This window comes from Daucus carota, chromosome 2, assembly GCF_001625215.2.
Source record: "Daucus carota subsp. sativus chromosome 2, DH1 v3.0, whole genome shotgun sequence".
In the NCBI taxonomy this organism is placed as follows: Eukaryota; Viridiplantae; Streptophyta; class Magnoliopsida; order Apiales; family Apiaceae; genus Daucus; species Daucus carota.
The window spans coordinates 31,031,310-31,055,324 of NC_030382.2; the positions used below are offsets into that span (position 1 = coordinate 31,031,310).

General features: G+C 34.8%; 2 protein-coding genes across 5 annotated transcripts; one reads left to right on the plus strand and one right to left on the minus strand.

The window, feature by feature from the left end:
* Positions 1–1,868: 1,868 nt before the first annotated feature.
* On the minus strand, positions 1,869–19,997 carry LOC108209255 (uncharacterized). Of its 3 annotated transcripts, XM_017380063.2 has the most exons (20): positions 19,728–19,997; positions 19,405–19,495; positions 16,972–17,066; positions 16,318–16,832; positions 15,997–16,204; positions 15,584–15,895; positions 14,908–15,061; positions 14,645–14,782; positions 14,302–14,383; positions 11,627–11,913; positions 11,397–11,510; positions 11,000–11,259; positions 10,212–10,454; positions 9,657–9,812; positions 8,275–8,412; positions 7,857–8,099; positions 6,447–6,574; positions 5,875–5,998; positions 3,477–5,568; positions 1,869–2,896 (listed from the first exon to the last, which is right to left on the minus strand). In XM_017380063.2, the coding sequence occupies exons 1-19, from the start codon at positions 19,878–19,880 to the stop codon at positions 3,502–3,504; spliced, it is 5,508 nt and encodes a 1,835-aa protein (XP_017235552.1). In that variant the 5' UTR covers positions 19,881–19,997; the 3' UTR covers positions 1,869–2,896; positions 3,477–3,501. The 3 variants fall into 3 exon arrangements, with proteins under 3 accessions (XP_017235552.1, XP_017235551.1, XP_017235553.1); XM_017380062.1 differs by lacking the exon at positions 1,869–2,896 and having other exon boundaries at positions 3,319–5,568; XM_017380064.2 differs by lacking the exons at positions 1,869–2,896; positions 19,405–19,495; positions 19,728–19,997 and having other exon boundaries at positions 3,319–5,568; positions 16,318–16,791; positions 16,972–17,065.
* LOC135150607 (uncharacterized) lies at positions 2,046–3,197 on the plus strand. Of its 2 annotated transcripts, XM_064087140.1 has the most exons (4): positions 2,046–2,180; positions 2,268–2,555; positions 2,651–2,824; positions 2,937–3,197. In XM_064087140.1, exons 1-4 carry the CDS (start codon positions 2,178–2,180, stop codon positions 2,994–2,996), a joined length of 525 nt encoding a protein of 174 aa, XP_063943210.1. In that variant the 5' UTR covers positions 2,046–2,177; the 3' UTR covers positions 2,997–3,197. The 2 variants fall into 2 exon arrangements, with proteins under 2 accessions (XP_063943210.1, XP_063943209.1); XM_064087139.1 differs by lacking the exon at positions 2,046–2,180 and having other exon boundaries at positions 2,262–2,555.
* Positions 19,998–24,015: the final 4,018 nt, after the last annotated feature.

Here is a 24,015-nt window from a genome sequence, read left to right on the forward strand (position 1 = left end):
CCGATTATTCAGTTAATCATCCGATTAATCGCCGATCAATCCAATTAATATCTGATTAATCTTTGTCCTATGTTTTCACCGATTAAATAGAAAAAAGGACCCCAATAACACAATTTTGGAGTTTAATGCCCTGAATAACAAATTTTATAAAAATGGCCTCATCTGACCAGTAAAGACGCTTGGCTATTAGCGTTTAATGTAAAGGAGCAACGCTAATTCGTTTAGCGTTTTTGAAGTACACACCATGGTCTAGTCTTTCATTTTACTAGCACAAACACACAACACACTCGTGCTCTCCTTACAATAAACTATTATATATATATATATTTGACCCTTTACATGGTTTTTCAAAAAATATAAAAAATGTTGGTTCAATTTAATAAAATAAATTAACAATCATTAACATTTAGGGTTTAAGTTTGGGTTGTAGAATGATTAATTCATACTTTAAATTAAATTGGCCGACGGTTAGGGTTTAGGATTGCCCAAATCCCTCGAGCCTAAACTCTAATTAATGTGAGGCTTTAGGGCCGAAGGCGCTAAAGCCGAGAAACCAGCGGAATAAATTAATTTACAATCGTTAACATTTAGGGTTTAGGTTTGGGTTGCAGAATGATTAATTCGTACTGTATATTAAATTGGCCGACAGTTAGGGTTTAGGATTGAGGGTGTAGGGCCGGTAGGCCCTACTCCCTCGAGCCTAAACCCTAATTAAGCGAGGCTGAAGGGCCGAAGGCCCTGAAGCCGAGACGTCGGCGGAATGATAATTTTATAACCGTTAACATTTAGGGTTTAGGTTTGGGTTTTAGAAAGATTAATTCATACTGTATATAAATTGGCCGACGGTTAGGGTTTAGGATTGAGGGTGTAGGGCCGGTAGGCCCTACTCCCTCGAGCCTAAACCCTAATTAAGCGAGGCTGAAGGGCCGAAGGCCCTGAAGCCGAGACGCCGGCGAAATAAATTAATTTACAATCATTAATTTTTAGGTTTAGTTTTGGGTTGCAGAATGATTAATTTGTACTGTAAATTAAATTTGCCCTAAACACTCGAGACTAAACCCTAATTAATTGGAGTAACTAGTCTAATAAAAATGTGAGACCAAGTAATATTTTTGATGTTGAACGAAAGTTTGTACAATTGGTCTTGGCAAATTGAAAAAGCCCATCACTAAAAGCCCAACAAAATTGAAGTGTGGAAGTTTGAGAAAAAAATTTAAAAACGCTGAACGAAGTGGCGTTTTAGTGTAAATTCAATAATAAACAAATAGAAACGATAGATGAAGCAGCGTCTCTTGCTAAACTAAAACAAAGACGCCAAGTGAAGTACCGTTTTCCAGTTTTAAAATAAAAAAAAATGAGCTAAACGCTACACGATGTAGCGTTTTTGTTTTTTTAACAGAAACGCTACACCAGCAGCGTCTCTATTTGTCATTGAGGGCCATTTTTCGGGTATTTGATATTTTGGGCATTTTCATCCTAAATTTGGTTATTTGGGGCCGAAACCCTATTTGATTCCCGCTTTTATTAAATCTCCGATTATTCAATCAATCGTCCGATTAATAGCCGATTAATTCAATTAATCTCCGATTAATTTTTGTTTTCTGTGCTCACCGATTAATTCGGATTGGTGATATTATTAAATCTCTGATTATTCAATTAATTACCGAAATATCCAAATAATCTCCTATAAGTTCTTTTTAATCTTCACTTGTCAAGACCATACCCAGTTTTAAGATTACTGTTTGTATGTGACGAGTCCAAGACAGGAAGTAATGGTATATTTAAAGGAACAAGTCTCACTTACTCGGATATGAAATTATATGACTTCAATTTCTTGGCATATATAACTAATAAACCGACCAAGACCATTATAACGAAACAAGAATGGGTCATATGAATTATATACACCTGAATTGTAAACAAAGATTTCTTGATTTGGACTTGAACATGTGGAAGTATCTTTATGGACATTACATAAACGGACAGATTCTGATGAAATCAATAACTATACCTCCGGCAACTCTCTTGGATCAAAGCCTGCATAATATTCATGTCTTCAGAACACTTGTATTTATCGACATTTATGTATTCATATGCACAACTAGAAGCCAACATCATCTCATAATCACTGCTTCCATTGGTAGCTCAACCCTATTATTCTCCGAAAGCCGAGCAAGATGGTAACAGATTTTTATTTACTTGATGGAATCTGATCAGAGTTGGGATTATAAGGGTAAAGTTTCTGAAATGTTTTGTGTTACATGCAGGTAACAAGCAGCAAAAATCAGAAGAGTGTTTTAGTGGCTGTTTTTGTGGAAAGGCCCAGAAAGAGAGGACTGCTTGCATCTAACAACCACCATCATCACCACCACCACCACCACCACCATCTTCATCTTCACCAATCTCATAAGCATGGTGGTGGCAGCAATAGGAAAGCAGACCTTCTAGACTACTCCCGACGCCTACGCGATTCTGCACCTAATACACCTAATAGGCATCACCATCAGAACAAGCCATCCTCGGTTTCTTCCATCATCCAACAGCCTATTAATCAGGTGCATATCCTTAAGCCCTTCCCTTCAAACCCAAGAATTGCAGTAGTTATGATGTTATATAGTTGTACTTATGTAACTTCGATTTATTGTAACAGATAATGGCTGCTCAAAGTAAAAGAAAACATCAAAAAGCTCCTTCTTGTATGGGGAACTGGAAAGGCTTTCTCAAGTCTCTGACAAGCCCTTCAAAAGGGAAGAAGAGAAAGACGAACAGCACCGGTACTAACTTCGCAGCCACAAAGGCCAAAGTTGTAATGCAAAGCTTCCAGGTGATATGATCAGATTCAATAAACTTTAAAAAAAGTCTGCTTCTTGTAGTGGAAATGCATACAGATTCCTTCCTGCAAGACATAACAGCTGACTGGTTATGCTTTATTACAGGCACACAAGAACAAAGGATTCTTCAAGAAAGTTCTAGCAACAATACAGAAGTATAGGTAAAGTAATCAAAGTCAAAAATCACAAATGATCTGGGAGAACTTACTTTATTCAAGGCATTCTATAAGAGAAATGAAGATATATGTATACATAGTTCACAGCATACTTCTCAGGACATTACAGCAGATAACTTATCTCATCACTGTATTTCTATTCTTGTTCAAATCATTCCTCAAATTAATGAGATGCACACATGACTATACATTTCATTTGCTTCAAGCAAACTATTTATTATTACTTCTGGTTCTTCATTTTTCTTTTATACTTCTCCAATAGGAAGGGAAAATCAGATCATCATATATAGCTTTCACTGTCATATAGCAAGTGCAAAACAATAATTCTAATATATAACTTGAGCATGAAAAAATACAGTCGAAATGATTGTTCGATGTGTAACTCTCAAATAACTTTAACCTTTCAACTGTTCTTTAAAACAAGAATGTGTATAAAAATAAAAATCAGAGACCATGTTAGAACTCATACATATGAAATGGTCAAAAATCAGTTACTAAGATCTTTGTTGTCGAGTATACTCCCAAAGCGCAATGGCACCACTAACATGGACATTGAGTGATCTGACAATCCCTAGTTGTGGGATTTCAATGCAGGCGTCCAATATATGAATTAATTCCACAGGTATTCCTTCCTTTTCACGACCAAGAACCAGAACTGATTTCTTAGGAAATACAAACTTGTCGAGAGGTATGCTGTTGGCTGTTTGCTCTAGACCCAGTATAGAAAACCCCTCTTGCTGTTTCTTCTCCAAGAATAATTTTACACTGCTCGTTGGCACCTCGATAGTGGGAACCCACTTTTCTGCCGTCACACTGATGAGCTGAAACTGCTTGTCGTGTAGTACATTTGCATCACCAATGGCCAAAGCAGATGCTTTAAACACTTCACAAGTCCGCATTAATCCAGCAAGGTTAGGTATGCGATCAAGTAGGGATGCCACTAGGATAATTTGTTGTCGACCTGACTTTGATTTGTCCGCAGCCAGGCTTCTTGATTGCAGTACTTGATTAAGAAGCTGTTCTTCATTTTCCATGTCGACAAGTGATTCATAAGTTCCATCGTCACCCAAAAAATTGGAATTAGTGTCATCCCATCCATTCTTCGAGAAAGTCACTTTTTTTTGGAAATCAGGCAACATGTCTTTACGCATATTAGTAACTAAATCTTCTTTGTTTACATTTACTGAAAATCCATCGTTATCGGGACCTCCATTAACCTGAAAATTCTCGTTCTTTAGAGCTGCCGCATCCTTGGCCATAGAAAATCTAAGATCTTCCCTTACATTATTTAGGAAGTCAATAACTCGTTCCATCAGGGATTTTGGAACACATTCAAACTCCACCTCACTCACTCGATTACTGAAGATCCCAACTGGACTGGCAGATATCTCTGGATTAAAATCACTTAGATAGCCCTCCATTGATGATCTTAACTTTGTGCAATCACTGTTACCCTCTAAGAAAGATTTCAAATCCAAAAAGCACCTTTTCTCAAGTGAAATGGTCTCAGTACTAGAATCCAAGGCAGATGAAAATTTGGAAAGGACTTGGTGGACCAATAACTGTGTAAAACCACGTAACGTGTGGTGATGTGAAGTTAACAATGGAATCACAGGAGGAAGCAATTCATTCAAGTTATTATACCAAACTGCTTCAGAGGAATGAAGAATAACATTAGCTGCTATAAACACGTATGATGAGAGTGATTGACTCCTCATATCATAATCGCGAAGCAACACGGCCAGTTGCTCCCCAACCAGCAAAGGAAACTTTAGATATATAAAGATTGCAAAAGTTTCCATGTACTGTCGCACACCAGGTATATTGTTTCTATAGAGGGCAATATGCAGACTACTTGTAACTTTATGGACAATATCATGGTCAACAAATCGAGAAAGTATGCATATCATCTGCCACACACGGACTTTGCGTCTGTGAATTGCACTATGTTTTTTGTACAGCTCCTTCCCGAGATCTTTGTCATTTACCGCAGAATCAAGAAGCTCTAACAAAAATAATTTGCCAGCTTCGAGAGCAACACAACCCTTTTCATATTCATGGTTTGATACCGATGTATGCGCCAAGTCTGCTAGCTTATTAAATAATACAGCAACAGATACCCGTGCATAAAGCTCCGTATTGATAAATACTTCAGTCAGCTCCGGATCTGGACTAGCAGCCAACAGTGATATTTCACTTCTAGCATCAACATTTTCATTCAACTCGCCTTTAAAATCCTCATCAAAAGCAACAGATCCATAAAGCGTCAATAGCTTCAACTCTTTTATGTAATACTTTATTGTATTGGGATATAAGAGCCAAAGGCCTGTCAGATGTAATGCTGCAAGACGTATAGTTCGTGGACTTCGAACCCCTTCTTCTAGAATTTTCTCAACAAGCCACTTTAATGGTCCTGCTGCATTATCAACTTCATGCATGGACTTGTCATTAAACACCGAATGATGCAAAACAGATGACAAGAGTGCAGCGATGGGTGCAACCCTTCGCTTGTTACAGCTTCTGTGTAATATCCAAGAAGAACGAACCAAGTTCCACATCATCTGCATCGAAATTAAATAGCATCAATCACTTGTACAGAAAACTGTACCAACGAGGAAAAATTACACAACCAAGACTGAAACATATTACTATATGGAAGAAAAGTTCTATGAATTTAGAAAAAAATAGCTTAGTGCTGGCACAGTGCAAATATAGGAATAAACTCTGTACAAGATATTTCGTGGTTTTACCAGAATTACGATATTTATAAAAGATACTGGTTCAATATTGTCACAGGTAATTAAATAATATTATATAATATAAATATTCAACATTTAAGCACAAAGTTAATCTGGTAAGTACTGAACCTGGGCATCCATTCCAGAACACGATGATACAACATGACCCATTCGTCCTATAGAAAATAGCTGCAAAAGCAATCTGACTGATCTTAGCATAGGCAGAACAGAACCCTCGCCAGCATTCTCTAGGCTGTGAATGTATTTACAGGATCAGTAGATTGATATAATTTCGAGTAGCAAATATGATATCTAGAGTAAACCAGGGTGAAAAGAAAATTAGATGGATATAGATATCAGCATTTAGAATGACAAATTCCATGAATGTCTAGCAGAAATCTAGTGAGTCTGTCACAAATTTAAATCAATAAGTTATCACATCTGAAATTCTAGCAAACGAGATTAAAAGGACCTTTGACGTAAATGAGAGACTAAACACATACATCATTATAACATCAAAGTATTAGTCAAAAATTGTATAGAAAAGAATAATTAACTCAAGCGAGTAAAATGATTTATATGAAAGTGACAAGTTCAAAATGTAGTTTAGTCAATTACAAGGCAACGCATTTGAACTTTTATAGGACCGAGTTAAAAATTTTATGTTTATCATCTGTACAAGAATTCTTTCTGTGCCTTACCTCTCAACAAGATCACCATAAATATGTCTGGTCATGGCATCGGAGAGGAGAGAACAAGATAAGTTTGAGTAATCTCCTTTTTGAACAGCATAGTTCGGGATTTGAAGTAAAGACTCTAGGCAAATCCACTGAACCAATCACAAGATTATAGAGAAAATTATATTGGTTTAAATATCTAATCATTGGAAGAGATTACATACACAAATGACAAAAATGTCCACAATAACACTATCACTACAAACAGTGAAACTATCCCGCCTATACACAAGCCAAACAGGTTCATTATGTAATATCCTACATTATCAAGTATGGTAATATTATATCCTTTAAGGTTGTGTTCACTTGGATGGAATATAATGGAGGGAGAATGGAATGAATTTTGTACTCTAACATGGAGTTAATTAAAAAAAATGTCTTTAATTTTCATTCCTTCAATCATTCCATTCATACTATTTTAACAAGAATTCTATCCCACGTGTTTTGGAAGGAATGCTCATTACATTTCTATATCATGTTTCCTTGCAATCTTTATCACAAGAAATTCAAATCCATTCATATTTAGTCACTATTATCTCATACTTTCTTATTTCTCCATAAAACTTCTATATAATTTTTCATTCGATTCTCCCCTCATTCCATTCCATCCAAGTGAACCCACTACTGCATTCTAGCAGACCCGCTAAAACTTTTGAGCCAAGTCACCCCAGCCCTACTCCTTTTCCCCTTCCCCATAATACCTTTAATTTCTAGGCTAAAAAACTTCCCAGTCGAGTAAGACTCTCTCTCTACATAAAGACACACATAATGGGAGTTTATATATATATATTATATTACATATTATATATATATGGTCATGTTCCCCTTAGAACCCTTAACCTAAAAACCCTTAGAACCTTCTAATATTAATAAGGATTCTGCAGCAGAACTGCACATGCAAAAAATGTCGTGTTTATGTATTATATTTTAAAATTATATTCTGAACACACACAACAATGCCAAAAACATGTATTTAGATTTAGATCCTGAAAATTAAAATTTAAGGTTCTGCAGCGGAACCTTAGTGGTTCTATGGTTCTATTTTAAGGATAGGTTCTCTCTTGAGCGCGAACCTATATATACATACATACATATATATATATATATAAGGTCCGGGTCCCTGGCAAGTGATTGTTGTAGAAATCTATCCGCTGTTTTTATAGCGGAAAGACATGAACCCTAGATATTTTATGTGCATGGAGTGGACCCATCTCCCAATCCGCAGTTTAGACACCCACACTAGGGTTTTTCCCTTTCCGCAGCAAAAAAGGGCGTATAGAGTGTTAACAACAATCACTTGTCAGGGACCATCTCTGTGCGCGCGTGTGTGTATATTAAAATTATTATAATGGAAGCAAATTTGTCAGATATCACCTTCCAGTTCATCAAAACTGCTCGCCGACTCCGAACCAATTCTGCATATCCAATAATATTATTGATGCTTCCAAGAAAAGTCTCAAAAAGATAATCCAAAATAGGTTCATCTTGACACTTTGGCGATGAAATTTTGAAACTTTCCATAACTAACTCCAAAGATAGAGTAGACGAGACAGATACAATTGCTTTCAAGATATAACATAATGCCTCAAATGCTCCTATACAAATTTCTGCTTCAGTCTGCTCTAGGAAATCGATGGAAGAAAAGAACAAGTGCAAGTATCAGCGGAAGTACTTAAAATTTTATTTTATTTTAAAAAGGGCACAGGGAGACTAGAAGACAGAATAAACTTTTGAGTTCTCTGTGATACCAGATATATAAATATCTGCATAAAATTGATGATATTAAACATACCTCTGAATTACATTCTGGAGATTGAATAATGTTCCAAAAGAGTTCCCAGAGATACATAAAAGCTGAGTTGAGTGTATCTTCACTTCCAAGCTTGGCAACAAATGATGTGATAGATGCAATAGACTTTATGGATATTATCTGGTCGTTGATATTCATAATCACACATATTCAAATTACAATTAATGAAATTAACTATAGTATAAAGCAATATATATACATTTTAAAAGACTTTTGGAAACAAGAAGACATCGAAGATGGACTTGTTAACATAACAGACAAATGACAAACAGTGTTACAAAGCAACATATAGGCTTCAATCTTGGGCATGGGTATGCAAGTTGTAGGTAAATATAATTAAAACTCAAAAGCATCCATGGGTCATCTGGTTATAAAATTAAAGATCACCAGGAAAAGTTATATAACCAATGAAAATTTCTTGCATATATGCAACAAATCACCATATTTAATAATAAAACTAAAAAAAGTGCAAGGCTACAAGGTAAAAATCATATAGGTGCCTACTTATGCCACTGTAGAACACTAGAAACATGCCAACAAAATTTTGACTACATAAAACTATGCAAGATTGTAAAAAATCCAAAATAAAGTCATTTCAGTATTCTTAATGATGTCAAGACATTATCACTTAATAATGACCTTATACAAATAGTGCAAGGGACTTGAACAGTAAGGTATGGTATGTGGTAGTTCAGAGGTTTACCGGGAATGTCAAGGGTTAGAATCCAAGCATATAGACATTTTATTAATTCTTTAATTATCTTTAACAGCGCAGATTAAAATTCCATTTCTCATATATAGAAGAAACGCATAATATTAATATATTATCAATTGAAACAAAGTAGAACTTAAAATTATAGTTGAATGTATAAAAAGAGTTGTATAATAAACAAAAAACTGTGACACGTATATTGTATTAAAATTTAATCAAATATTGAAGAAAAAGTGTGCATTGCGTTGGTTATAAGATAGTACTAATAACATTATAAAATTGGTTTCTTCATGATTTTTAGAATTGGTATTGATAAAATTTCACATTCATTAAGACCTGGTTACATGATTTTCATCAACTGGTATATGTATAATGTCACATTCAGTATGACACAACCACTATGCAAACTTACAAAGGAGGTTTAGAAATTGAAGTACCCCAATGGTCTAGACAATTTGTAATGTCTCGCATTCTAATTGTTTAAAGATCAGCTAATCTAATTCTCTAACTCACAAGTGTCGTAACACCACTATGTGAAGTATGAACACCAAAATACTCACATTGCAGATGAAAACAAAAAAAAACTTGCCATGTTATACATACACTAAGATGATAGTGTGGGAAAATGTATATATATAGAAAAAGGTCATACAGCTTGCAGAATAACAGTTGTGGTTGAAACTGATAACCGACGTTGAGTTCGACCTCCAAGCCTTCCTTTTATGGAAGACGGCATGTCTGTATCATCCTTGGCCACGCGGGACCATAGAATAGAACAAGAAGATTGAGCAAATGAAATCAGGTTCTCCTGCAATGAGACAGATTAGATCTCTTAGAAATCATTTCTCCCTTAGATCCAAAGTACATATGCAGATTATATCTCAGTGGGTCCTGTCATGGAAGTGAAAGTACTAGTCTGTCTTATAGGGGCATAACAGGAGTTAACTACTTAACTTGCATTTTACACTCTTCCTGAAATTGTAAAAGTACAGATGCAGATTATATCTCAGTGGGTCCTGTTATGAAAGTGGAAATACTAGTCTGTCTTATAGGGGCATAATGGGAGTTAACTACTTGACTTGCATTTTACACTCTTCCTGAAATTGTAAAAGTTTCATTCAATTAGTTAGCTAGGATGCTTGTACAGATTGTCACCGAAAGCCTTTAGAGATAAAGTAAAGTGCTACAAGTAGCACCTATGACCTACCAATGTACCAAATAGGGATTTGATGAGCTTCTCAATTAATTCTATCGCTTGTTCGGAATTTCGATCACCCGCATTTCCATTCAAGCAAAGATCTGTTCGCCTATTGGTACCACTTTCAGCTGTGATCCTGTACATCGCTTGAAATTCATTTATTAGTGCCAAGATGAGGATGTGAAATTTCACAGGTACCCATTCCAAGTGATTGGTCTGAGTGCGAAGGTCTCTGCCATGATTTTGTATAAACTGCACAACAAAATGTGAACATATAAATAAACCAAAATTTTAGATTGACACGTGATTTACAGGAAATCAATGCATTTCATAAGATTCCTAATGGAAAATGACAGAGACATACATTAATATGATTCGAAATTCAGCACCTCTATTAACAGTTGAAAGTTTATGCTAAGATATTTTCTCTCTCTAATTTTTAGGTTAGGATTTAAGGAAACCCAGAGGTTTTTTTTTTTTTTTTTTTTTGCGGTTAATAACCCAAGTTCTATGTTATTATCTTCGAACTACATTATTTAATTCTCAATTCTTCTCTTAGAAAAAAGGGAGCATCATATTATTTTTTAGTAACAGATATTTAGTTTTTTCTAGAGTCTTAACCAATATTTGTACATCATCACTGGATTATACCGAACACATTTATAGATGACAGTGAAAAGAGTATATATTCCTTGGTCTATAAACCACCCAAATTCATGAGCAAACTAATATCCAAAAGAACTAGACGCAATTGTTAAGTAATAATTTGCATATAAAGCAGAGTTGAGAAACCAAACCATTAATGTGGGGTATAGGTGGTGTTCCTCCTTGATTACAAGAAAGAGCATTCTTGCCCATCTTTTTGCTTCAACTTCCCACACTTCCAAGTCTTCGTCATCATAATTTACACAGCCATGCTCTAGATAATGGTTCTTTATAAAATTTGCAGGGAAATCATCCAACCTCTTCAATACTTGCCGATTGATCTGGTCAACAGAAGTATATTGGTTCTCATCATATGCCCAAAGCCATTCTTGTACTTTCACTCTCAAGGGACCTAGCTCATATATGAAAGGAAAGAAACAAAAGAATAGACCGATATAAGTAGTGACAGAAACAATAAAATGTAAATAATATTGTCTTTTATATAGTGGTGTGGAGTCCAAAACTGCAATGGATTGACATAAAACATACCACCATAATTAGTAGAGTCCTGTGGCAGACTTGAAATAAATTGAAGGAGGAACTCAAGGGAGACGTCAAACACAGAAACCACGGATGCAGCAGCATGCAAAACTTTCTCACAAACTAAAGAGCGTACAAAATGTTAGACATAAATTACAAAGTCAATAATTAATAGCCATAAGACCAAGCCTACAGTATATGCATCATTGTAATCTATAACCAAGTAAGTAATAAGATACCTTTAAGCCGGTAATTAGGATTGAAATGTTGTCTGCTGCTCTCCATAACAAATCTTAAAACATCCAGCAACTCTTCTTTATAATTATAAGATTTAATATCAAGTGCATTTCTGGTTTGGTTGCTCCTAGAGATGTCATCACCAGAGTGTTCAAATTTGTCGCTCTTACATGTCTGATCCCCACAAGCAGCATAAGCAATGCATTCTGCCAGGCTCATTAATCCGGTTCGCCCAAAAGAATATTTCTTTGCAACAGATGCTAAACTGTTCAAAAATGCTATCTTGTGCCTGCAATTACATTTTACAAATTATATGTACCACCACCTTGCTATCTTAGCAGCCAAGGCCCACAAAAAATTTCTACTTTATATTCACTTCAAGATATGACAATGACAACTTAAATTAAAACAAATGGCTGAATAATAATTATTCTTGCCCAATGATAACCTAGTTCATCTTGGATTTTACTATACCAAAGTTTCAGCTAATAAGTTGGTATGAATTAAGAACCACATAATAGAGTGAGGTGATGCTTTCCTATTTGCAAGGAGTCAGTAGATAGACTTAAGTAGACTTGCTCTATAACAAAAGTCTGTTTGGTTTCGCAGTTGTATTCTTATCTTCCTGTAGGCTATAATATATGCCAGTGTTTAATAATTTTCCTAATGTTTCCAGAATACTTTGTGTGCATATTGTCTAACAAATTATGGCATCAGAGCCATAAAATAGATCTGTGCATGTGTGAAACATGGCAGAGGAGAGTGAGAGTGTGAAACAGTATAAAGGTGTGTGTGTCTCTGTGCGTGTGTGTGTGGGTGTATTATTATGACAGACATGCTTCCCAAAATTCAATGGAGATTATGATCATTGGACTTTGCTCTTGGAAAATCTATTTAGACCTAAGGAGTGCTGGAGTGTTATCAAGGAAGGTTATATACAATCAAAGGACAAGAATAAGGATGAATTCACTGAAGCTCGGCAGAAGAATCAACATGATATGAAGCAGAAGGATTTAGGAGTTGAGATTTATCTCTTCAGCTCCATTGACAGATTCTTAAATCAATCAAACAAAAGGAGACTGCTTAGCAGTTGTAGGATTCCATGAAGGTGAATATCAAGGAAATGCATAAGTAAAGTGTGTGCGGCTTACTATTAACGACACAAGTCAGGCAGTTACAGATGTTTATTATGTGTCAAAAATACGAAAAATAATTTACTCAGCATAGGCCAACTTGAAAAGAGGGGATTGTCTATTTTTATACCAAATGAGGAATGCAGAATTTTCCATCCAAGAAGGGGTTTAATCATGCAAACATGGATGAGAATGAATAAAATGTTTAAAATATTGGCTAGTGCTATTACTTGAAAGCTCAAAATCCGGCATGGAAGCTGAGTCGGAGTTGTGGCAAAGAAGATAAGGACAGCTAATAAGTTATAAAGGGTTACAGACACTTAAAATAATGGTAAATTGAATTTCCTTCTTGAAAGCTACAAAAAAGATTTTAGCATTCTTTACGTATATTATATAAAAATACTATAATATTGCAAAAGTTTATTGGTACTAAAATTTGATTGTTAAAATTTATTTATTTATTACTCCCTCCGTCCCACTTTATATGAATGGTTTACTGTTTACTCGTATCTCAATGTGTTCGGTAAATGTACTTTTATATAATATTTTTTCACAATTTTTATTTTGTATAAAAGTTTAAAGTTTAAATTTTTACACAAAAAAGAAATCACGAAAAAATATTATATACAAGTACCTCTTTTATATATCTAAAAAAGCGTGCAAAAAGTGATAAGGTCACATAAAATGGGACGGAGGGAGTATCTATCTATTTATTTATATTATCAATGTGAATATTATATTATCAAGTATAACCAAATACAAGTGGATGTACCAAAATCAACCTACGACGCAACCAAAAGCGACTTTGCTTCTTTTTTTTTTTAAGAAAATGTTGCATTGAGTCGCAAATCCTATAAAAAATAATTGCAACTAATTGTGTTTAGTTGTAAACGGTAATTCGCAAATATTTTTAAAACTAAGTAAAATCGCAAAGAAAAGTTTATAAAAAGTAGAGTTGTTGATAGTTTCTCCAATTTATTTTATATATAATAGTTCATAATATTACAAATATAGTATAAATCATTTGGATATATATTATAATATTATATTTATTTGTTTACTTATAAAAAAATTTATATTTAGATCCGAAATTGATTTGTTGGAATTCTAATATTCTATTAATACACTAATTCTCTTTATTACTAACTGAACTATCATTTTACTAAAACACATATAATAATTATTTATCAGTAATTAATTGAATACTTATTTTAATAAAAAAAATCTACTAATCATATAAAATTTAACTCACGGGCTCTCTACTAGTATATATAGAAAGAGAATTTCATGAAACAAATTACAGGAGTAGTTGGACAACATTGTAATATAAAAATGTAAGATGACCTTTTACTCTACACTAACCAAGTGCAATGCAGACTTCTATTTTCAGAGGGAAGATAGAGAAGAAAACCCTCAATATCCTACTTCAATAATTGCAGTAGGTACAGCAAACTTTTCAGATATATAGCATAAAACAATTCTAGCAGGCCTTGTACCAAAAAGGCAAGTATGACAAAAAAACTGATCAACATATAATAGTTTACCTTGAACTTAGATGACTGGTATATTGACTTAAAAATTGGGCAGCGCCTTCAATTGTCTTTGAAGAATAGATGCCTTTTATACCTAGAACAGAGAAAATTTATTAAAGAAAAGATATTATGGAATGACTACAGAGTATCACACTATTAGTGACAAGCATCTAAATAGAACAACCCAAGCCGTTGTAAATTTGTATTGAGTATTGACCTATATGAATATACAACCAAAAAAAGAAAATTCAACGCAATTTTTGGAATGTTTTCCCATCAGCAGATCTTAGATTTTATGCACAATATTGAGAAAGATACAATTTTTGTAATTGATTAGGAAAAGCATGAGACAAACCAAACTCTTTATGGTGCACAGGATCATTTAGCCCTTGAATGAATGGACCAAGTACAAAATCTTCAGGTACTAAATTTGCACAATTGCCAGAGTTCTTCCATTCAATGCCCAAAAATGACTCCATGATCAGACAGCGTACTGCAATTCAGGGGTTCAATTGCAAAATAACTGTCAATAAAATGACTGATTTCTTTAAAGAATAACAGTTTAGGTTACGAACAATCTAATTGAACAAGCAAATAATCCAAAAATGTCAGTGGTACCTTGAGGATTATCATGACAGAAGCCTCTATCCCATAACACAGCTAACCAATTAAATACTTCTTCCAGTGTCTCCATCTTGGCAGGTAAAACCCTTGCAGTACCAGGATTTGGAGAACTAAGATACGATGAAGATATACAGAGCAACAAGGCTATCTGCACATCAGCAGTTCAGCACCAATAATAAGATATAAATCTAAAAGTAAAAAGTCATGATATATTGTGGATGATTGCAGATCCCAAATACAAATACAAAGAAATCTTAATTATGACTTGTAGGAAATCCCTGCCCTCCCATACGGTAATATTCATTTCCATAATTTTGAACCAATGCATATATCTTATGTTTTGCTTTACAATCTTATTTTAAACCTAAAAATCTGAAGATGTGACATCTGTAGGAACATCAAATGATTCTGGCCCTCACCAATCACCCCTAAATTAAACATCCCTAGGAGAACCTTTTTACAGATTTTAAAAAAATGATAAACTATCAAACTAAAACTAGGATAAATTGTTTAAACCTGGACTAGTGATACTCTCAGAGTCGATCTAACTCTTACACTACTTTTTTCAAACCATAGAGTTCTGATATAAATAACCTTCTCTATCAGACCACGTCACCATAGAGAAGGTATCAATTCGTACCAAGTAAAGATACATGAAATGATTTTAAACCTGGTGATTCCATGCTGCTTCAACCAAGTGGGTACCATACTCTTCAAGCATTTCATATAGAAGAAAGAATGCATCCCATTTCTGCTGGCTATCTGAACCAGAATCAGCTGAACTGCAAACCATTCCTACCCCCAATGATTTGGCTTCCTTGTCAGCCCACCGCCCTTTCTTTGTCATCGTTTGAATAGCTGAAGTTATATCACTCGACAGATTTTCTGAAACACCAGAAAGATGCTGATTTTTCTCCCTTTTCAGTACTGACGCCTTTAAAATATGCAATGACTGCTTCCTCACTAAGCTTTCTTTATCCACCTATAATAAATTTAAAATTTTGAAAAGTCATAAAGATAACAAATCCTTATGTTTCTAGTCAATATAAGCACTTTTGAATAGTTAAGAAGGTGCTAACATACCAAGCCTCTCTTGATTTCATCCCAGAATTCCATCTCTGTCCTAAGGTCAAATACTTGTGATACCCCTGTGTCAGCATTATCACATCGTTCTATAAAAGAGAAAAAAGATATATACAGGGAGAGAATAGTGTATCCATCTCTTCTCTCCAAAGACCCCAAAGAAAATAGAGTCTTGCAACAATTCCATATTTTTATAAGAAATTGCTTCCTGGAGAAAAGGTAAAGATTGATCAGTATGAGACAGATAAATGAACACGTGACACCCTTCTGCACTAATAACACAATCTAGGGATGCTATGCAGTGATCATGCGTACTTTTACCTGGATAACAAGCAAGTCTGCCCGCGAACTGTGATCTCAGAAACACAGCGTGAATTAAATGACTTGAACATGACAGGAAGAAGATATTTAATTGCACAAGAACGATGCTCCTGACTCTGTAGCACCATTGTAACAGTTAAATTACAGAGATCCCAAAGCAGATTTAAAGCAAATATTTCTGCAATGCGTCCACTCTCCAAAATTAACGCAGAGGTATTCTTTTGAGCATCTTTACATTGCAGAGCAGCATCTAGTATAGAGGTTAAGAGTTGGCATGACAAAGGCAATGGAAAGGAACTGCGATGAGAAGGCATGCGGTCTTCAATTATCTCAAAGTCAGCTAGCTGCTCATTAGCGTCTACTGGCTCCACTGTCCATGTGCAAATTGCCAAGTCAGCACTCTGAGGCATCCCCATAGAACAACCAATTGCTCGTAGAAGATATGTTACTATGGTTGCTTCTACCACTGCCCAGCTGCTTGTTTCAATAACAAGATCAAAGAATGAACCTAGGGCCTATTTTGAGAATCATACAAAAAATGGGATGAAAAGAGAAAAGTGGAATGCTAAGACAATTAGAGGACTAGGTATATTAGTCTCCGCATATAATTATGTATACATGAAAAAACCACATCTCTTAGTTTTGTTCAAATACCTGGGTGATAGCTTCACGATTATTAAGATATGCCAATTTCATTAAAGTAATTAAGATCCTCCAAATAAAGGATTGAACTGCAGCCATGTTGTCCCCTGCATAGAGAAAAGTCTTTAACAAAACAACATGACAAATGACAATAATGAGCTTAAATTACGCAACATGTCTTAAAATGTCTCAAAACTTAATTAGAAGCACTATTTGACATCCTATGTCCTTTTCTATTCTTTATTTTCATTATTTTTAATTGACCTAAATTCTTCCTGCTTTCATTTCATAGGTGTTATGTTATATACTTCTTAATGCATCATATCTGTATGTATGAGCGCAAAAAGAGTGAGGATTTGAACCCATAACCTTTGGTCATGTGAAGATGTGGGGAATGAGCCTAAATTGGTCCAACTGTGTAAAAATAAGATTAACTTGGAAGTGACTAATAAGTTGGATATTGAGTACGAGGACATAGATAAAAAATTCAATTAATTAAATATAATTTGTTCACTGACTGCACAAACATCAATGATATCTTTTTGAATGTAACTTTTGGTATTACCTTGTTCTTTATTACATCTTGTAAGTTTTATTATTAATAAGATTACCCTACCTAATAAAACTTAATGTTGTGTTTGGTTGGGGTGAATGATTCCGGAAGGAATGGAATGAAAAATGAACTATCTTATGGACAATTGTTAAGAAATTTCATTCCTTCCTCCATTCCATTCCTTACATCATGTTCTAGATATCACACCTTCAATTTGAGATGAAATGCTCCATTCTCTCCTATCCTCAATTTCTTCTCAAATCTCATCATAGCAATTTTGCACTACCTCAAATTTTTTCAAAATCTTCCCATCTCTATTAGTACAAAGTATTTTTACTCATTCCATTCCATTCCATTCCATTCTCCCCAACCAAACACAACATAAGAGTATTAAATTAGAGCTTACAGTTGTTTTTCTAAGTGACAAGTAACTTTTTATAGGGTGTTAGCCCTGAATATCCAAATTTAGGAGATTAATGCCCCAAATATCAACATACCGGATATATGACCCTGCTTGCCATTTAGTGACGCTCACCGTGTAGCGTTTTGGTTAAAAAACCAAAACGCTACATCGCGTAGCGTTTTAAGTTTTTTTTTTCCAAAAAAATGAAAACACTATTCAGAGTCACGTTTATGCTTTTAGTACATGAAGTGAAAGTGGGCTGGGCCTTCCAAAAACGCTAGACGCACTAGCATCTAGCTTTATTTTATTTTTTGTTTAATTAACTTTTTTTAATTGGTTTCTCGGCTTTCGGGTCTTCGGCCCTAAAGCCTCGAATTAATTAGGGTTTAAGCTCAAGTGTTTAGGGCCTTTAGGCCCTAAACCTTCAATCCTAAACCCTAATCGTCAGTCAATTTAATTTTCAAGTATAAATTAATCATTCCAAAACCCAAATATAAACCCTAAATGTTAACGATTGTTAATTTACTTTTTCAACTGGTTTCTCGGCTTTCGGGCCTTCGGCCCCAAAGCCTCGAATAATTAGGGTTTAGGCTCGAGTGTTTAGGGCCTAAAGGCCCTAAAACCTCAATCCTAAACCCTAACCGTCAGCCAATTTAATTTCAAGTATAAATTAATCATTTTAAAACCCAGTTTGTGAACCCTAAAGTATTAATAACCGTTAATTTACGTTTCAATTATTACTTTATTAGGCTGATTTCTCGGCTTTAGGATCTCACGGCCCAAAAGCCTCAAATTAATTAGGGTTTAGGCTCGAGGGTATCCTAAACCCTAACCGTCAGCCAATTTAATTTCAAGTATAAATTAATCATTCTAAAGCCCAAATATGAACCCTAAAATATTAACGACTATTAATTTACGTTCCAATTATTACTTTATTATGTTACCAAAATTAATTTTAAAAAGAAAAAAGAGAAAAAAAACATGCAATGCAACATAATATTGTGTTCATAGTCTTAGTCTGTTGTTACAAAAGATGCAACACGACTTGCCGTCTCTTTTTGGTAAATAGGGGCCATCTTTTTGAGTTATGTTATTTGGGGCATTTTAACTCTAAATTACGATATTATTGGCCATTTTTCCTTTTTATAAGGCAAGGCAAACAGGCTACTACAATGTGAACAAATAGTCGACCCACTTCTTCTAATTCTTAAGACACCAATCCTTGATCATAAATACGTGAATTTATCCATTAACGTAAACAGCGACCATGCTCCCAAAAATACGAAATGACAAATTACAGTTCTAGCGAGGGTGTACAGTTTATTGGGTCAATTTCTCTATCAACACCTAATGCTCATACCCCGTGGTCACTAACTAGCTCCAATTCCCATCCAATTTACCCCATAACAAACTCCTACTGACATATATAAACTTAAGCAAATGAAAAAAAAAATCATCATTAGTAAAGTATTGCCCGACAACAGCAAACCTGATTTCTTCAAAAGGTAACACAACGCACTCACGTACGAACCAACATAGTTGCGGTGCTCAGGATCCAATTTCTCGCTCCAGTCAATTTCCTATTAGAACACAGTCAACACAGCTTGATATATATCAACACCTTCCAATATTATACTTGCAAAACTAGTATTTCCACATTTCACACACACACATAACACACTTGCTTCTCAACTCTTTATCTCAAAAAGCGCAAACGAAACACATGTGCTGCATATATATATCATATTCTGTGAGCTCAAACTGAACTTGAATATAAAAAACGATGAGATATAATAGAGATACATGTGCTACCTTAGTGGACTGTGGAAAAGCGTCGAGAAGCGAGAAGAAGAGAGTGGACGGAGATGAAGGAGTTAAACACAGAATGCAGTCGAACATTGCCGGAATGGCAGCCGGAGGAACTCGCCGGAAACTATTAAGTAGAGAATCAATTGAAGTCTCCATTGCAAACACTGTAATTTGCTTCAATTTTAGCAACAAATAATACTTTTGCCCAATTCCTACAGCACGTATGTCCGTTTGTATAAACCCTATATATAATTTTAAGGGTTTTATGTCATACTACTGAATTCTTTGATTTTGCTATTGTGTCCCTCCACTTTAATTTATTTATGATATTTTCCTTGAATCTGACAATTTGGTACACGACACGAAAAATTTGGGTTTGATTTTAAATATTCGGTACACGAACACGAAAGTATAAGAACATGAAAAATACACGTTATATTTGGTGTCGGGTTCGGTTTTTAATACAAGTACACGGACGACACGAAAGTACACGAACTAAATAAATAAATAAAAATTTTAAAAAAATATTATACTTATTAATTATATAATTTTTAATCAAATTTTAAGTTAATATTGTATACAAGTAACAAAAAGATATTATCTAAATTGAAAATATGAGCTGGCCCGCAACATATGACTTTAGGGTTTCTTTTTCTATCTTAACATCGTATATACTCATTTATTAGCGTTAGCCGCCTTCCTTCCTCAACTCAGACTCTCTCCACTTCCTCTCTACTTTCTCGATTCGTTAGCTTACTCCGGCCATGGAAGGAGAAACAAATACACATATCTCCTGTAATTGATTATCTTCTTTATCTCATACTCCTATGTTAAATTGTATCTTTGTTTTATTTGATTTCTTTTTAATTACTTCTTTTCAGGTGTATGATTCACTCAGTGTAGATGAAGAAGATGTTCGAGTTCCTGAAAAAATGAATACAACTACCACAAGCGAAAAGATTTCTACTCATGAGTCGGTGCAGAGTCAAGACACCAAAGCTGATGGCGAAAAAGTGGTTAACAAAAAAAAGGCGCTTCAAGTGTTAGGCTACATTTGAAGAATTACCACCGCTCCCCAATGATTCCACATCTCGGTCCAGATGCAAGAAGTGCGATTGTATGTGTGCCTATAGATATGAAAATGGGACCGGGAATATGCTAAAACATCAAAAGATCTGTCAAAACGGTGTTGATATAAGGTAGATGGTAATGGGCAGCAGTAGTGGAGGACTCACGGTACGTAATGGTATGTTCGATCCGAAAATCTTTAGGGATTTAGTTACCAGTGCTATGATAAGACATAATTTACCACTTAAGTTTGTTGAATATGAGGGAATAAGGGAAGCCTTCTTATATGCACACCCACAAGCTACACTAGTCAGTAGAAATACTTTAAGAGCTGATATTTTAGCTTGTTACAAATCTGAAAGAAAGAAGTTGTTTAATATGTTGCAAAATTTTAGTGGTAGAGTTTGCTTGACTTCCGATCAATAGACTTCAGTAGCAACAGATGGTTACATTACACTTACTACTCATTTTATAACTGATGATTGGGTCTTGCATAAGAAGTTGCTAAATTTTTCGTATTTTCCATCACCTCATACCGGGATCACTATTTATGACAAAATGTATAAGATGTTATGTGAACGGGGGCTTGATTTTAAGTTATTTAGCATTACCTTGGATAATGCTTCTAGTAACGAAGCATTTGTGAACACTTTGAAAGTAATAGATTTATTATGTGAAAAACGTGTACTTTCGTGTACAAGTGTGTCCTAAAATATTCGTGTATACTTCATTCTGGAGTACACGGAAACTTTTCGTGTATAGTTCATGTTGACATGAAAATATATGGTTCGTGTACGTGTTCCAGAACTGGTACACGAAACCGAAATAGTTCGGGTTTGGGTTTAGGGTGCTTGACACGAAAACACGAAAGTACACGACACGAAATTTTCCCCACAAACAAGACTAAATGACAAAAACTTACAAGTCAGTTTAAACAAACAAGGGTGTTGGCTCCAAAATGTCACTGTTTAGCGTCAAGCGACTTCTATTATTATTTTTTGAAAAAATGGTCTTTACTGTCATTTCAAAACGCAATTTCATGTGGTGTTTAAAAAAACGCAACTTCAAGTTGTGTTTCCCTCAGAAAATTAAAACACAACATTATATTGCGTTTTGAAGTGATAATCAAGACCATTTTTCCATAAAATGATATTGAGGCCCAGTTATCTTAAAATAGTGACATTTGGGATCTTTTCTCAACAAATAAAGGGTTTTATATCAAACTGGTCACCCATTTCGCTCAACTAACGGGGGTGTATTCGATTGGGATTTTAATGGATTGTTTTTAGTTTATGAATTTTAATGGATTGTATGTGATTTTGATTTTGTGCGGATTCTTGATAAAATGTCGCAGAGTTGATAGGATTTAGGCACAATACTTCAAAATCCCATTGATTTTGGTGGGATTTCAAAAAACTTAAAATACACTGAAGAATGCTCCAAAATCCATCATTTTATGAAATCTAAAAAAATCCATCAGCATTTGAATACCATCAGATTTTAATGGATTTTAAACAATCCCAATTGAATACCATCAGATTTTAAAGCATAATTTAAAATCTCAATTGAATACCACCAGATTTTGTAGCATGATTTAAAATCTCAATTGAATACCTCAAGATTTTAATGGATTTCAAACAATCCCAATCGAATACCCCTGGATTTCATGAATGAAAAAAAATGCTTTAAAATCCCAATCCAATACACAGGGTCTAGGTCTAGCTCAAGAGACAGTGTGCCTAAATTAAATTTATTTGATAAGACTAAGGTCAGTTACCATAACCGTAATGACCTCGAGCACTCTGCAACAAGTTGTGGAAAACCCAAAGCGGCTCTTGTGAAAGAGAAATCCACTTCCGATGAGAAGAAGAACTCATACAAAGATCTGAAGAAGGAAAATGAAAGGTTGAAAGCGAAATTGAAAGCAATGGTAGCTAAACATAAAGGAAGGGTTTACATTGATGAGGGAAGAAGCTGGGATGATGCTAACTTTGACGAGGAACCTGTCCAGAGCAATTATGCATATGCACTCATGGCAGACACGATAGAGGAATCTTCATCTCAAGACATAGGAAAAAGAAGCAAAATCGTGTAGGTTCTTGATAGTGGTTGTTCATGACATACAACAGAAAGCAAGTCCCTGCTCACGAATGTGGTTATGAGAACTGGCCCGGTTGTAGTCTTTCACAACCATTACCTGTAATCTAAACTATAACCATGTTGTTACATGAGTCAAGCATCTCTGCTTTTGTTTCATCAACCACTGATTTGGGCACATTACTAGTAACGAACCCAATCTTTCGTTTTGAGGCTAGGTTCATCACCAAGAGTGGTAGTCAGCTAAGCCTTGCAGCTTTTCAACTTGAATAGATGTTGCATTACCAGAAGGGTGGAGAAATAGATGATTTAACATATCCTGATAAGAACATCTAGTTGATGTAGTCATTGGTTGAAGTGTGAAGGATGACAGAGAAAAGGGGATCTGATAGAGAATGAAAGAGATGTGGATGGGATAATATTGAGTGAAAGATTGATATGCAAGGAAAAATGTTCTGATACCATGATGATAATAGAACTTTTAAAAATAAAAAAGTGATTTATGATATAGAAAGAAACCATTCATAGATAGGAAGGCTAAAATATTTATTATCACTGCAAAAATATACCTGAATGGTTGAATACATCGGCATTTCCTCTGATATATTGCAAAAATATACCTGAATGGTTGAATACATCGGCATTTCCTCTGATATATAGTAGACTATGAGATGGATACTGGCTGACAAAAGAGTGCACACGGATCTTAACAACTATTGTGCTAACCTTATTCATAATTTCATTTTGCATGTGTTCCCTCAATAAAAGTGGTGTGTCATTATTTTCGAGTATTTTTATATTGTAATTAGACGTTAGATTAGGTGGACAAATATTGACATTTGTTATCTTAAGTTCTTTCCATGAATAGAATTTTGTATTTTTGTAAAAATAAGTACAGTTACCTGACTCGGGACTTATCGAGGTTTAGAGCATATCCTAACATGACTGGACAAAATGTTTGGCCACAGCTGTCTTCAATCCCCTAAGTCTTTCGCTCAAATTCAATATAACATGTCAAAAATAATATTTAAAAATTTCACAAACTCAAATGCTAGAAGGCCCGTGTATAAAATTATAGTCAAATTTGATATTTGTTTAACTTCTGAAATGCCATACAAGCTATGAT

Bases quoted from the DNA above. Each gene is read 5' to 3' on its own strand.
- LOC135150607 (XM_064087139.1), top strand. From the start codon at position 2,262: ATGCAGGTAACAAGCAGCAAAAATCAGAAGAGTGTTTTAGTGGCTGTT. The intron at 2,556-2,650 runs GTGCATATCCTT...TTATTGTAACAG, and splicing joins TCCAACAGCCTATTAATCAG to ATAATGGCTGCTCAAAGTAA. The intron at 2,825-2,936 runs GTGATATGATCA...GCTTTATTACAG, and splicing joins TTGTAATGCAAAGCTTCCAG to GCACACAAGAACAAAGGATT.
- LOC108209255 (XM_017380063.2), bottom strand. From the start codon at position 19,880: ATGGAGACTTCAATTGATTCTCTACTTAATAGTTTCCGGCGAGTTCCT. The intron at 16,205-16,317 runs GTAAAAGTACGC...CCTTTTCTCCAG, and splicing joins CAGACTTGCTTGTTATCCAG to GAAGCAATTTCTTATAAAAA. The intron at 6,575-7,856 runs GTGATATCTGAC...TGATTGGTTCAG, and splicing joins CAGTTTTGATGAACTGGAAG to TGGATTTGCCTAGAGTCTTT.